Source organism: Pyrus communis, chromosome 5 (genome assembly GCF_041283825.1).
Source record: "Pyrus communis isolate YQ-2024b chromosome 5, ASM4128382v1, whole genome shotgun sequence".
Taxonomy (NCBI): domain Eukaryota; kingdom Viridiplantae; phylum Streptophyta; class Magnoliopsida; order Rosales; family Rosaceae; genus Pyrus; species Pyrus communis.
Window position 1 is genome coordinate 31,455,380 of NC_142569.1, and position 15,748 is coordinate 31,471,127.

The window sequence follows — 15,748 nt, forward strand, 5'->3', positions numbered from 1 at the left end:
GGCAAGAGAGAGAGAAGAGAAAGATTTAATTGTGAGATGTATGTTATATCATCCCATTGTGCCTTTATTTATAGTAGTAGGATAGGTTAAATTCTTACCCTAATATGATTACAACTCTAATAGGATAATAACCACTAAGAGGAATATTCCAAGATATCCCTAAATACACTAGGATTTACACAATCATATTCTTATTCTAAATATGACTGCAACAAATCCTTTATCGTTAGTATAGTCTTGGAGAGAATGGGAGAAGCATGAACTTTGGATTATTAATTGAATATTCTGTACATATTAGCCACTAAGCTATAAACCAGCATCCTTTCCATCTACAGAAATTTAACCTACATTGAGCAAAATACAGTTCTCACCCTACATTTTGACACCCAAAACGGCAATGACTTCTCTCTTTTCTCAGCTTCTATGCTCGCTAACGTAACATCCCTCGCCACAACATAGAGCACCCGACAAGGACAGTCGCCATACCCAAGAACCCCTTCGCATGTGTATTCAAATACTTCGAATTGTGTCCACTCGATCAATGACATCCAGTGATTTGCTCCGGTTGAAATCAAAGTCAATGATAGGAACGGAGGACGGCCTCCTTATTGGAAATGGATCCTTCCGACGTTCATTTGTTGGGGAGTGGTTACTACTCTTGCTCAGCCTATTATGCTTGCTGAACCTGGTCCTTGCAGTGTCAAATTCCTGACTCTTACTAATCCCCGGTGTCAGTTTTCTCTTACTTACATATCGAAGCATTTCTTGATCTTCAACTGTTAATATGGGTGATGGACAGTTGGTTTTGCTTATGCATAACTGAGTTGCCTTCTGGTTGGGGGAGCAGAGAGGGGATTTAACAGGAGATCTAATTCCACTGTTTCCAACCCTCGTTTGGTTGACGAGATGGTGAAGCCACACCACCAGTTCAAGAATGTAAGACTCAGTTCTTTTTGTATCAGCATGGTGCAGTGTCTCAATCCTCAGCAAGTCAGTTTGACCAGCAGATTTTCGGTTCATCTCAGACCTAAAGAATTCCAACTAATAAAATTAGGAAAATATCAGGGATCATAAGTAAATGGAAAGACATCTGCAATTAAGAACTCACCCAGTGTTTGCCCATTCTCCAACCCAACCAAAGCCATGATGAGCTCTACATAAAACCACATTGCAAAAAGTAATCAGTAAACAAAACTGAAGGAAAATGAGACAGTTGTGAAATATTACATCGTCGTAAATGAAGAATGTGGACACCAAAAAAATTGTATAATATGTCAATCACTCCAGTTAAGAGGGATAAAAGAAAAACTAATGAAGCTTTACTTGGTTGTTTTAGTGGCAATGGGAACCAGCCACTGTAATGTTTTCTCCATTTCAGCTTTAATTTCAGCGATTGTATGCTGCGAGAAAAGAAAAAAAAAAAAAGCATTTGAAAATTAGTTATAGGTTAATACATTCATGGGCAAACAACTGAGCTTACTTTGAAGTAGTAAAATACAATTTAGGCGAGTTGTTAATAATTCCACTCATTAAATAAAACTATGGACACCTCTTCCTTAAACTGAAATGACTGTAGTTTTGAGCGCAAAGCTGACTTCACGTCAGGCGGGAGCCCCTGATATAAAGTATCCCGAGTGTTTGAAGGCACAGAACTTGATCGAGACACCTGGTTACATTCAAACTCAGAGGTCATGGCCCATGTGATTTGATATAAAGCATAAAATTCTATTTATCAAGCAACATAAACATAAAATTTAATTGAAGGGAAGAATGATTATTATGCTTTAACAGAAAATGGGAAACTTCCCGACATAGACCAGATAACTACTATAACCTGCTATTTGCTAGTTATGGTATTCACAACTGAAGAAAAGCTAATAAACATAAATTGTCCGAACATCCTATATTTATGGAATCCAACTGACAGAAATCAGAACCCAATACTTTACCACCACGCTTGAAATCCCCCAGGCTTAGGACTGCTCATTAAAAAAGAAGTCTAGAGGTAGCAAAAACTTTTAAAAGAACAGTACAGAGAGACAGAGAGAGACAGAGACAGAAAGATAGATTTTGGCACTTATGAGGTTGCATAAACCCACAAGAATATGGAATTGACCTGAATACAACCCTCAGTCAAAAGTTGGTTGCTCCACACTAACGAATGAGAGGTTATAACCCCAGAATAAACACAGCTCAAGTCTCAAATGGTATTGAAACTTAAAACCTGCTAGCTTACAGTAAAAAAAAAATTGTAATTTCACCACCGTAATAAGTAGTTCACCGATGATATGACATACTTGTTTACACTGAATTAAAAGGATAGAAAAAATATTATCACAAAGGTTGAAAATTTCAGAAATGAATATAACATCAACTCACAAGAACATCAATTTGACTGATAATATTTGCATAATGCAACGCAAGACCAGCAGAACCCAACTTTTTGTGATTGTTCCGAGAACCTGTCACAGGTTTATCAGTATCTGCAAGACCACAAAAATCACACAAAGTCACTTAACAATTGAACACAATGAACAACTTCTACATAATTGTTATGCACTAGTGAATATTACAAAAGATGTTAGCTTTCATTTTGGTGATGTTATCTTTTACCAGATTGGAGTGTTTTCAATACCATCCCATATATCAATTACACTTGAACTTTATATTAATTCAACAATGCCAACTTTCTAGCAGTCGAATGCAAATTTGTTTTGCAAGTATTAGATTTAATCAAAAACAAGAAACAGCCATTATCTTTCTCAGCATCGTGTCCTTCTTCCTGCTTTCCAAGCAGACTTAAAATACCAATATAATATATTCCATCAAAAACTTTTGAGGCATACCTGCATTTCCAAATGCTTCATGAATCTCCATATGTAAGAAATGAACAATGTCGACAAGTTTCTCCATGACCTGTAAATATGAGCTATTAGGATGGTTGTAGAACTTCAAGGGCAATTCTATTTGCACAGTGCACCGTTCAACAACCCAGAACTTAATTTAAAAAGCATAAGAGATAGAATTCACACATCCTAAATATTCTCAAGACATCATAATAAAAAAGCAATCTTTTTATTTCTTCGAAACCAAATAAAAGTAAAGGATCCCTCCCCATTGCTGGCATTGTTTGTTTATCTTTTTCCTAAATTAAGAAACTTTTTTTTCTTTTCCTCAAGTGGTTTAGGCTTTAGTGTGTTTTTATGAAATCCTTTCTAGAAATTCGGAAGAAGGGTACTTTAAAATAAATGGGTGCGTTGAGAAGTTCTCTAGCTGCAAATTGAAGCTTCCAAAGTTGTATTAGGTGACTAACAAATATATACCACCCATTTTAATCAACAGAAAAGTTATTTTCAGTAGCACCTAGACCTAGGTGAGATACAATTAGAAATACTGACTTGCTACCTCTTCCAAAATTCGGGACCAAAGTGATTTTTTCTTCAAACTTCTCACATGCTTCCTTTGACTCTTCAACTCTGCTCTCAAGATTGCAAGGCTATCTCCTACACGTGACAAGAATATACAAGCACAAAAACCAACTTTACTTTCAAGTAATTGTCATCATTTCATTGCAAACAAAACAATAAATTGAAAGAAATCAAAATTTCAAAAATATGGAAGGTTTTTGTAGGACACATTTATTGAAGCCAACCACCGGTATTATAGATTTATTGGCTTAGACCAACAATGGAAAAACATTTGAGTGCCCAGGCACGGCATTATAAAGGTACAAACAAAGAAAAACATCAGGAAATACCAAAACAGTAACAATTAAATAATTACATAAGGAACAAACTTCAGAACAAGTACTAGCGTGGTATCATTATTAGATATGAGAACTGCCGAAATAGACCATGGAAAAATCTACAGTTCCACACACACAGAAACATATGGAAAGGATATTGATGTGCTCTCAACTCAACACAAAGTGAAATGTAATCTTTTCTATATGACAATCGGACATCAACTGGAAAAATAAAAGCTGGATAATGTTACCCCAAAAAAAAAAGATGGATAAATACAAAAGGACACTCTGTCGTCAAATGAAAAAAGAAAAAAGAAAAAAGACGGGAGAAATACAAAATAGAATAACTATATTCATCTACAAGACCAAAATATGGAGATAAATTTTCATATGACATTGTAAAGGAAATACAAGATGCAACTATGCATGTTACCTCTTTGGGTAGTGCTTGAGTTGTCTTCCTCTTGAAGCTTACGCTGATAATCTTGTTCAAATCTGTCCAAGGCATGTAACTCATGATATAATTCCTGTAACCGAGAAAAAAGTTTGCTTTCGTTCAGTAAGGAACAACATATGTCCAGCAGTTGCAGTAACATTTTTTAACAACACCAATGCTTGTTTATAAAATTTGAAGTTATATAATGATTCTGCAACACTAAAGAGAGCTAAATCCTAAATGCAGAACAGCTAAATTTAATTGTCTTGATTGAAAGCCCTTCAACTGAATAAGAACTACAAGGAAGCTCAACAACGTTTTGAGTCATTAACTATAATCTTCATAGGGATAGATGATTTACCAAACATTTGGCACTCCGAGCAACAAAACCTGTTATACTTAGAATACAGTTGACAGAATATAAAAATCAGAAAACTTATTAACTTTTAATGCTATAGAAACAAAGAAATGAGGAGAAACAGCTTCTTTCGTCCATAATACCATGAAGCATATTGGTTCAGTTTCATTTCATATCCTAGTTATAGAATTCAACCATATCAGCCATGAAAGCACATAGCCTGAGGAGGGAACCTCATTCAAGATAACTAAAAACAATGATTTAAAACTAATCCAATGATATTCTTATGCCATTATGTTTCAGTGGAAAGGAGATATAAAAATTAAATACTTTATTATTTTCTCTTTAACATGTGGTGTTACAGAAATTTCTAAGGTAAGTCACCAATGGACACAACTGCTACTAGAGGTTGCATTATTTGGGAGTTTTAACGGAACATTCCCGGTACTGTTCACTTTTAATGAAAAACCACATTTTTACCTTTCCCTGGTATTATTATTATTTTTTTTTCAAATTCCCTGGTACTATTCACTACACCTTTATTTGTCCTTTTTCATTAAAACTAAAGTTTTTTTGGACTTTTCGTTAGTTTTCCTTTCTTTATACGTGTACTTACAGCTGTATTTAGAACTAACGTCATCAATTGCTGCATCACTGTCTCTGCATCTTCCTGCAATTGCCTCTGCGGTGTGATTTCTGAATCCAACCTAACATTTGGGAGATAGCACAGGTGGCAGTGTCATAACATCATCTATGGAGTTAAACAGAAACACACATGAGGAAAATATCAAATTTCTTTATAGGTTTACTTTTCAAAATATCGATCCAGATTATGCCACTGAGGATCTTTACAGCGATTTCCAAAACGCACTACTTCTCCCAAGAAAACTTTGAGCTCTTCTCTGCCAGAATGTTACCACAAAATTATTAATTCTCCAACATTCATACACAATTATTCAAGACATAAACACCACATGTTAAGAAACAAAAATAGTTATAGCTTGTTCTGATTATTCAGAAAATTATATAAGGGATTTTCAAATATCAACCTCTTGTCAGCCGCAGCAATTCTCAGGAGTTCATCCATATCTCTTGATATCAAATTCTGTACCCCTTCTGATGGAAGCACCACCTCTTTCAAATGTTTGATGTTATCCTTAGAAAGGGACTGCATTAAATTTGAACCCTTGACAATTGTGTTTGCGACTTCAAAAGCCAAAATTGAAATTTTATTCCCTTTTGTTGTCACCCCTGAGGTAAAACCACTGCTTGGATTCAAATTTGTCATGCTACTACCAAGGGTGTCCAATACTTCGACTGCCTTCCCAAGGCCAACAGTACCAGCCCTGCCCAAAAGTGAGCTCACTTCTGATACCTATGACAAAAGAAGAATTAAATAAACAAAGAACCAAAAACGGTTATGTCTATTCAACCACAAAGCAGTAGAATTTTCTTCAGTCACTTCAATATCTATTTTAAAAACCAACTATCATATGTCCTGAAACAAAAGACAAATATAAGATAAACAGGAAAAATTAAGTACAAGATGAACAGGGAAAATATGGGATAAACTGATAAATTCCATCAGACTACATGCATAGTGTAATTACAAGCTCAATCATAATTTATGCAGTCTCTGCACCGCTTTGTACATGCTGAATCATGGAGAACCCAAAGTATAGAAGACATAAGTGAACTTCTGAAATAGCAACAAATTTATGGTTTAACCATGTTTCAAACTTGAGAAAGCAATAGAAGAGAAACTTGAAAATCATCCACAATCCAATGACTGAAACTGCATATTTTAGGTCCCTTTAAAGGATTACCCACTTTAAAATTCAGCGGACAGAAAATCATTTAGCCATTTTGATATTCACCATCATCATCATTTCCGATTATTGGAAACATTCTGTTTGTCTTTTAATATGATCATAATTAGGAGACTAGACGATATTGGATTCAAATAATTTTTACAAGGTTTTTTTACAGCATTGTACATTGTTGGGTTTCTTCCTTTCTTTTCTTACAAAAGAGGACATCCACTTTACAGGATTGTCATATATATATATATATATATATATATTAAACAGAAACTTTCCTGAGACCATTAGGCCTTTTTAAAGTTCTTCTAGATATGCCACCTCTTCTCTTCTGGTTGCCCTAAGTATTTTAAGCTTCAGATGTATCATTATTCGAATGTCACATGGTCGCTTGAACAAAGCTCCAATTGGTGCCTCCATTTTGACAAGTTAATGACTTTAGAATATAGAAACATTTGGGTCTAAGGTCTTAGGTTTCAACTGTCAGATATTACACTCCAAAAAAGCAAGTTTTGACCACAAAAAGAATATGCCATTTGAAACAACCCAGTAGAATCTTCGAATGAGGCGGTACTGGAGTATAACTCGTCCAGACATGTGTTTAAGAATTTTCAAGTGAGGATGCCCTCACCGTAATTAAGGAATGCAAACATCCTCCACAGCGCACCATGCAATACAATTCTTAATGATTGGAACTGTCTTTATTTTAGGTGCTTCAAGGGTCATCCATGCAAAAATATAGCTAAACCTGTTAGGTAATCTAAATTGTGAAGACAAACAAAATATGCCCAACAAACTGAAATGACAACGATGGTAAGTGGAACATCATTCTGTGAAGCTCTTGATCTGTGTATAACAGACCTCCAATCAGGAAAGAAAAAAACAATGGGAATTCCTCAAATTCTGGAGATTGAAACCCACAAAATTCCAAATTTCGATTCTATTCCACAAAGCCTCCATCCTCTCTCCTTTTCTGTCAAAAAACCTTCTACTTATCTGCATTCACACTACTCAAGACACAGCCTTTGCACAACACCTCCACAAAACTACAGCCCTTATCCTTTCCCCAACAGCCTGTATTCTTCTCACTAAATAAATGTGTTACAAGATACCAGAATAGCCTAGCTCAAATCAGCATCTTTATATACTTCCTTCCCTACTTTCTAATAATGTGTTCTGAATATTTGTTCAACAAAAGACACTCTAGAGAAAGCCCTGATTATTTACTGAAGTTGTAAAGGGTTTTTCCTCTATGAATGGTTATCAAGCAAAAATTATAGGGATACTAATTTCTGCTCTGCATGGAGAAGTATCTAGATCTTGAATTGCAAGCACAGTTTATCACATTCTAATTTGCAATGGTAAGATTAGATAAGTTTTCTTACCATTGGGGTTTTGGGATGGATAAGTTTTCTTCATGAGTAATCCATCTTCAACCTCCAAGTCGGATACATTTTTTTTTTATCTTTTTTTCCTTCAACGTGCCCTGAAAATGGTGTTTATCTTTTCAATCCAATCCTCTATGCCAAAATTAGGCCTGTGTTACTTGGGAATGACAGGATGAGCATCTATGGAAACGAGTGGTGAAAAAGAATCAGACAAGTGGAGTTTAATGCGTCTCTCCATGCTTTAAATTAATGTACAGTTGTCTTTCTAAATTTTTTTGAGTAAGAATGCTTTCTAAGAACTGTGTGAAATAAGTAACCATGTCATTTAGGCATACAACTTGAAAATAGAACAGGAAAAGGCTAAAATCATTTCCCACTATTTCTCACCGCTGTAGCGAGAAGGTTGGAAGGTTTTCCTCCTTACCACTGCCTCACTTAAAAATCTAACTGTGGAAAGAAAATTCCTGCTTAAAGTAATTCACTTCTATTATCATTTTCAATCGACTGCCTCAATCGAAACGAAGTGTAGGAAATAGACGGACAAACTTTTCTCTCCCCAAAGAAAAGGGTCCCAACAACTATAATCCACAACCAACATGAGGCCTTCTAGTCCAAGTTTCACACTAGTATTTCTATGTCAAACCTGATTAAAGGTCAACTTAGCACACAATAACTCATAAAATGGCGTCTTTGAACAGCTTGTCACCCTCATTCTGATGACTCCACTTGTAGAGTAACAGTTCCATCCCAACCACTACGGAATGGTTTTGTGGTTCCAAAGGGTATAGAAACCAAAATGTGCATCCAGTAACCATTCATACCGCAATTTCAAATTATTCATTCCAACACAACATAGACAAGAAGAAAAGGACTAAAAACTAACATATCAAAGTCAGGATTACCTTTGCCACAGCCTGCTTAGACTTGGTAGATCTAGTTTTGTGTGATAAGGTTCTCGACAAGTGAGGAATCCCGTCGTTGACATCATCTGTAATGAGCCCATAAGGAACCATATTATTTGTCTCTGGCAACGTAAATGGGTCTTGCAATTGTTTATCCACGCCTTCACTAACTGGGGATGGAGTCGAATTGGAATTTACTTTCGGAGGCAGACCACGAGACCCATTACCAGGATGGCCATTAGCAGTGGGAATGCCTCCACTGGAGGCATTACTTGCATTGACATCGTCTACAGTGGATCTCCTCGTGTTGGAGCACATCCCACCCATTGTGTTGATAAGCCACAAAGTATATTTCATACAAAATCCAAAGACAAGAACTTGAAGCCTTTTCAAAAGTTAAAGCCAACCGGACTCCAGACAACTATTGCTATCTATAAGAAGCTCAAGATTGAAGCAACCAGTGGCGAAATCGGAATCATCCTCAGCGAGTTACAAAACAAGAATGACAACACCAAAGCTGTGAAATAAGTAATACAGATATCCGGGTTCAACATAGATTACCGCAAAACCACCTCTGATCACTGTTGGAGTTCCAGTCCATCAACTCTGGATCACAGAAGCTGGAAATCAAGAAATTAACCAAAACCCATTAATCAGAAATGTTCATAAACAACCATAAAATTACAATGAGGATGAAATCTGCAAAGCACAGAAAAAACCCACATCCACAAATTAGATAAATTACATAACTTGAGATTTTACAAACAGGTACAAAGCAAACCAAGCAACAGTAGTTAGAGATTGTACAAGTTAGAGAGAGAGAGAGAGAGAGAGAGAGAGAGAGAGAGAGGACTTACAGTTGGATCTGTGAGAAAATGGAATATTTTTCAATAGGTTCAGAAACAAAGACGGTGATGATGGCAGTGATGGTGATGGGAAGGGAAAGATGAGTTCTTTTTTCCTCTATTTACCAGTATATGCAACTCTTCCCATTTTCTCCCTCTAGGTTTGGTCAGTGGACTGGAGGCTTTGGGCCTGGCACAAGCAGTCTCTTTCTTTCCAGTCTGAGGAGAGAGAGGAGAAGGTAGTCAAAACGCAAAGTCACCCAACCGGCCACTGCTAATTAACCATTAACACCAGTTTAACACATATTCTTATGTATTTTGCTAATTAACTGTTGGATATGATCATTATCAAGAAAAGACGTCAAAATGAAATCATGAAAATTTTGCAGCCGAAAAAAACAAGAAAATTAACCTGTAATTTTCACCTGAAAAATCATTAGCATTTGACAAAAAAACAAAAGATTCTAACAGTTCTGATTCCCTTGCACCCAACCTTTTACCTAAGTTATTCCGTTTAACCCAATTAGTCGTACCATATGAGATGTGTCTATGAATGTCTAAACGCCACGCCAATTAAACATTCCATTTTATCGAGTATTATTATTATCTTGTTAAGTGTTGATTGAATGTATGATGAGGTGTTAAAATGTTGTACAAATACGTGGTAAGTCAACTTCGAAATATATTACCCACCTTTTTCTAATATGTCCCAAATTTCTTTGGTTAAACTTTTTTGAGTGATGATACACCCATCTTATTGTCTTATTTTTACACTCATATTATAATTTTACCCACCATAAAAATTAAAATATTATTTCTCCACCCATCATTATTCTTAAAATAACCTCTAATGTCTAATTTTTTAAAGAATAATATTAATATTTTTTTTTTTTTGAAACTTCATGCTTCCTTAATTGCCACTACCCTAACTGCACCAGAACCTCCTCCCACCCCCATTTTGGAAAGATAGAGAAACCAAGGGGGAAGGAAGAGAGAAGCACAGAGGGAGTTTTCCAATACAAGGGCAGATTGCTCCAAATCGATTTATTCCAATTGGAATTGGGTCTTCTTCAATTTTAAAATATGGATTGTCGTCGTTGTTCATTAATGAGGAAAAGGAGGAGAAGATGGAGGTGGTAGTACCATAATTGAAAGGGAGAGTGGGACGGTGTTTGTTGCTGGGGATTTGATAGTCGTCGGTCCATCGTGGATGATTTGGGAGGAAGATGGATTTATTTTTAATTTTGTTAATTTTAGTTTTTCTTTATTCCCTTTTAGTTTATTTAATTAAAGTTATAATAAATGAGTGGGAAAATAAGACAATGGGGCGGTTTTAGTTGCACTCTTTTTTCTTTTTTCTTTTTTTGAAAATTCTAATTTTTCTCTATAATTATTTACTAAAATGCATTTTGTAATCAACTTTTCTATTTATACCAACTTCAATGTTAGTTTTGGGCAATTAATTCATTATTTATATTTAATTAGGCTTATTAGTAGAAATGCCCCTTTGAAACTATCATTGAGTTTCAGTTTATCCCCTGAAATTGGTTTTGTCTCACTTTGCCCATTGAATTGATATTTTCAACTCTTTTGTCTCACTTTACCCACTTTTGTTAATGGACTGTCATATTTAAGAGTATTTTAGACATTTCATTTTTTTACACATTTATTTACTTCTAGCCTACACACTAATCAAGTCTCAATTTTATTTTTGAAACTCTAATTCAAACCCATAAATTCAACGGTTTGAAACTCTAATTCAAACCCATAAATTCAACCATGTGAAATTTTTTTTGTGTCAAACTGTGCACATTTGCTTTAAATGATTTTTTTGGTTTGGGAAGTATTTTGGATATGATAGCTTAATGGGATAATGATTATTTTGTAATGAATATTTTTCATTTGCAAAGTTTCGAACCAATACATGAATGTTTTACAAGTGAAATGACTCTACAAACAGAATGTAACCCTTACTTGGTTGATACAATAATTTTGTTACTTGAAATTTTTCTATTGATTGAATAATATATTTTATAAAATGCCCAAAATTTATGGGTTTGAATTAGAGTTTCAAAAATAAAATTGAGACTTGTTTAGTGTGTAGGCTAGAAGTAAATAAATGTGTAAAAAAGTAAAATGTCTAAAATACCCTTAAATTTAACAGTCCATTAACGGAAGTGGATAAAGTAAGACAAATTAGTTGAAAATGTCAGTTGTCAGGGGACAAAGTGAGACAAAACTAGTTTCAAGGGGTAAACTAAGATTCAATGGTAGTTTCAAGGGCATTTCGAATAATAAGCCATTTAATTATATACTTTTATAGTCCCCATCAATTAAGAAATTCCTCAAATAATTTTACTCAAGAGATACCTTATGGTGTCTATTTTGTAATTTTTTTTAACAATTTAAACCATCTATATTTTAATTCATCATTCATAGATACTTATAGGATATTAGAGAAACCCAAAACAATTAAGACACTCAATTGCAATGAAGAAAATCAACAAATACGATTTTCAACACTAAAATGACTACATTTAATCCAAAGGTCATATAGTTTTGGACTTGGATGATTTATAGTAGATATTGTGGAGACATAAATTAACCACATCCAGTAGGAGAACGACACATGGACCATTAGCTCAATATAATAGATTTACTCTTGATGTCACTAGTTGACCACACACTAGGTCTAGTGGGCAAAAGCATATGCATGTCCTATAGGTCTTGGGCCTTCGGGCTCATAAACATATCAAGGTGTCCTTTGGGCCTTTGATATGCCCTCTTCTACCATCGGGCCTTCCCCGGCTCAAGGAGGCAGGGGTCGATGTTTCAACATCTCCCTTAGGTGTCCTCCACTCTTGCGTGAAGTGCGATTTGCACCACTCTAGCAGAACACAAAGGTTTATGTAGCACGACCTACAACCTTGCTTTCAGGATGCCTATGAGATGTCTATCCTATAAATAGCCAAGTCAAACAAAGAAATCAGTGGTTACCACTTACTACTTGGAATTCTTTCAAACTATAAATAGCCTAGTCAAACAGAGAAATCGGTAGTCTCTCCTTTTTCTTAGGTGTTCGTCAATTAACCTAACGGTATTAGTGTTTTGTAGTGTAGTTTTTGTCAATCCATTCATGGTGAAAAATTGCTTCCATAGGGATAATCTTTAAGGAAATTCCTAAAATACAGATGGGTGAGATTGTTGAAATAAATTATAGAGCGACCCTACAAGAGATCCCTCAAATAAGCTTATTTGAGCAGGGACCTCAATTGAAGCTAATTGTACACTTATATGTTAAAAAAGATAAACATACTAGTGTATTTCAAAATTAATTGAATATATACACAACCATAATAAGAAAAAATAATAAATTGCATGTATGAAAAAGTTAAAAAAATATATATCCAAACACTTATAAAATATATGAATTCCAAAATTTCAAATTTGAAATTTCTAATATGATCTGATCCGATCCGATCCGAATTGTTTGGAATGAAAATTGAAAACTACCCCTAGCCGTGACCAACTGAACCCTTCTATTATGTCATTTTTCATCATTTCATTCGAGGCTAGTAATAATGTGGTACTCCTCTTCACCTAATGCTATTCCTCTTCACCTGTAAAATTCAACAATCTAATCCTAGTGGTATTTCTCTTCACCTGTAAGTGAGATGTCTTAAGTTTGATTTTTGCCATAGCGAATTTGAACCACATTATTGGTAGTCACATCTACGATTATTGTGGTAGATTTATTTCAACAATCTAACCCGTCTATAATAATGTTGTTCACTTACAACTAAACCCTTTAAATTTGAAATTTTACTAGCATTTGAACCACATTATAATACGATCGCCTAGCTAACCCTTCTATTTGTGTGTTTGCTAGGATTGATAACGTTGTTGGTGCTGGTAGCCGTATGAACACTGGAATTTCCTTGCAAATAATATAAGGTCAAGGAGAAAGACTCACATATACATCTAAATAATGACATCCCTGCATGTTTTCTTGTAGGTAAACCTATGCTTTGTCTCTGTCTCTGTCTCTGTCTCTGTCTCTGATTTAATAAAAAAAAAATTAGTTGCCGGACCTTCATTTAGATCTATGATGAACTTTTGTCGAGTTAACTGGGGAGTCATGAGATGTAGGGTACTTTCGAAAAGGATGGACATCAAGTTTAGCATTTGGATTCTTTCTTGGGACAAATATATGATATAGTATTCCGTATAGCTAGCTACCGACATAACTTGTGGATTAGAACTCTATCGATGGCTAATTTAATATTTAATTTAATTATATTTATTGCTTGACAAAAACAAATGGATAAGTTCTTTAATGATTAATAATTTGATATGGAAATAATTTGCACAAAAATATAGAGAAAGTAAAACCCCTACATGACCACTACATAAACAAGAACTAGTAACTGTCAATATAAATCTACCACAATAACGGTAGATGAGACTTATCAATATCAGAGTCCACACACAAAGTCATCACCAAAAGGCAAGAACACGTTACCTACTAAAATGGCACAAACAACTAAAAAAACTAAGAACGATCAGCTCCATTTTCATGAATGTTAAACCAGCAGCTAAACTACATGCCTACAATTATATGTGATATAATAGTTTCAGTTTATATGTGACCCACAGGATATGCAATGGTATGGTAGAGTTTTCGTTTTCCCATTTATATAAGATGAACATTGATGGTGAAGATTTATTTGGTGATACCGTGATGGAAAAATGATGTCTTGCCTTCGTTTTCAGCAAGACCAAGTCAAATATATAACTTGGAATATCAAACAAAAACTTTTGGGGCACGTTTCGTCTCACTTTATCTAAAGAAAACGATGTTGCTTTCGTCTAGTTGACACACACGATAATCTCTGTTAAAAATAAAAATAAATAAATAAATAAATAAAAAATAAAAAATAAAAAACGCACGCACACACAATAATCATAGCTACTACTTTACCACGGGATAGTTCGTAAGCAATTTACACCTGAATTCAAAAACAAAGATAAAAAGATCACTCAATATTAAGGTCTAATGATATTCATCTTCACTTGTAAATGATAAGTTTTAGGTTTGATTTTTGCTAAAAATGAATTTGAACCCCATTATTACTAGCCATTGTAAGGCTAAGTTCACTCCATCTCCTTAATGTAGACAATATCGTTTGTTAAAGAAAAAAAGAGGGAGATAAAAATGATTGGATGTGTGAATTGGTTAGATTAGGAAAAACTTACACAATATATTGTAAATTGTTGTTAATTTTTCCCTTACATTTGGGAAGAGTAAGGGAGGAAGACTATTAACTATTACAGCATTCCAATTATACGTGACATCTTTGTTTATTTAGAATTGGAGGTTATGAATCGGAATGATCCATGCTTGCTCATGTTGAGATAAATTACCCTTTTTTAGTTGATTTGAGATTAGTGATTGTAATATATGACCCCTTTCTAGTTTGATTCCTTATATGTTGGTAAAATATAGAATCAAAGTTTGAATGATATTAAATTAAGTCTCGTTTGAAACTGGTTTTAAAATGGTTAAAAACGTTTTTTTGTGAAAATGTGTTTGGTATGAATCCTTAGCAAAAATATAAGTGAATCTTAGAAAAACACTTAAATGTTTCCTATAAGAATCACATAACTAATGCTTCTTGTAGGAAACACTTCAAGTGGTTTTAGAATTTAAAACTATTTTCTCTAAAAACGCTTTCAATCGTTTTAAAAGCACTTTCAAACGAGTTCTTAGTTCTTAATTCTTAGTTCTTATTAATATATTGTATTTGGCTACCCACTGTTAATAGCAAGCAAACTATTAGAATATTAAAAGGAGTTATTTCTTAATGTTATTAAATATCCTAGTATATCCATAAATTTTAATAATTTTCACTTTCTACGCAATATTAATAGACAATTAGACAAAATATTGAAACTTTGGTCATATTATAGCTGCTGGTATGAAAGCCAGACTTGTGATTAGGAGGAGGCTGAAATATCTGTGTGAGTCTTCTTAGCCCTTGGAATGAGTGGATAACCATAACTTGCCACCAGTTGTGTGACATCCCACGTTGCCCAGGGAAGTGATCCTTATATGTATATTCTCATCCCTACCTAGCACGAGGCCTTTTGGGAGCTCACTGGCTTCGGGTTCCGTAAGAACTCCGAAGTTAAGCGAGAAGGGGGCTAGAGCAATCCCATGATGGGTGACCCACTGGGAAGTTGTTCGTGAGTTC

General features: G+C 34.6%; 1 protein-coding gene across 2 annotated transcripts; it reads right to left on the reverse strand.

Moving 5' to 3' along the window:
* Positions 1–247: 247 nt before the first annotated feature.
* LOC137725673 (protein PSK SIMULATOR 1) lies at positions 248–9,710 on the reverse strand. Of its 2 annotated transcripts, XM_088694934.1 has the most exons (14): positions 9,507–9,710; positions 9,211–9,269; positions 8,650–9,080; positions 5,589–5,914; positions 5,349–5,441; positions 5,156–5,246; positions 4,179–4,272; positions 3,406–3,503; positions 2,847–2,916; positions 2,380–2,483; positions 1,550–1,666; positions 1,324–1,400; positions 1,109–1,153; positions 248–1,027 (listed from the first exon to the last, which is right to left on the reverse strand). In XM_088694934.1, exons 3-14 carry the CDS (start codon positions 9,004–9,006, stop codon positions 511–513), a joined length of 1,989 nt encoding a protein of 662 aa, XP_088551060.1. In that variant the 5' UTR covers positions 9,007–9,080; positions 9,211–9,269; positions 9,507–9,710; the 3' UTR covers positions 248–510. The 2 variants fall into 2 exon arrangements, with proteins under 2 accessions (XP_088551060.1, XP_088551061.1); XM_088694935.1 differs by lacking the exons at positions 8,650–9,080; positions 9,211–9,269; positions 9,507–9,710 and adding an exon at positions 7,745–7,845.
* Between the last annotated feature and the right edge of the window lie 6,038 nt (positions 9,711–15,748).

Bases quoted from the DNA above. Each gene is read 5' to 3' on its own strand.
- LOC137725673 (XM_088694934.1), bottom strand. From the start codon at position 9,006: ATGAAATATACTTTGTGGCTTATCAACACAATGGGTGGGATGTGCTCC. The intron at 5,442-5,588 runs GTTGATATTTGA...ACATTCTGGCAG, and splicing joins ATTGCTGCGGCTGACAAGAG to AGAAGAGCTCAAAGTTTTCT. The intron at 1,154-1,323 runs GTAAAGCTTCAT...GGTTTTATGTAG, and splicing joins ATTGCCACTAAAACAACCAA to AGCTCATCATGGCTTTGGTT.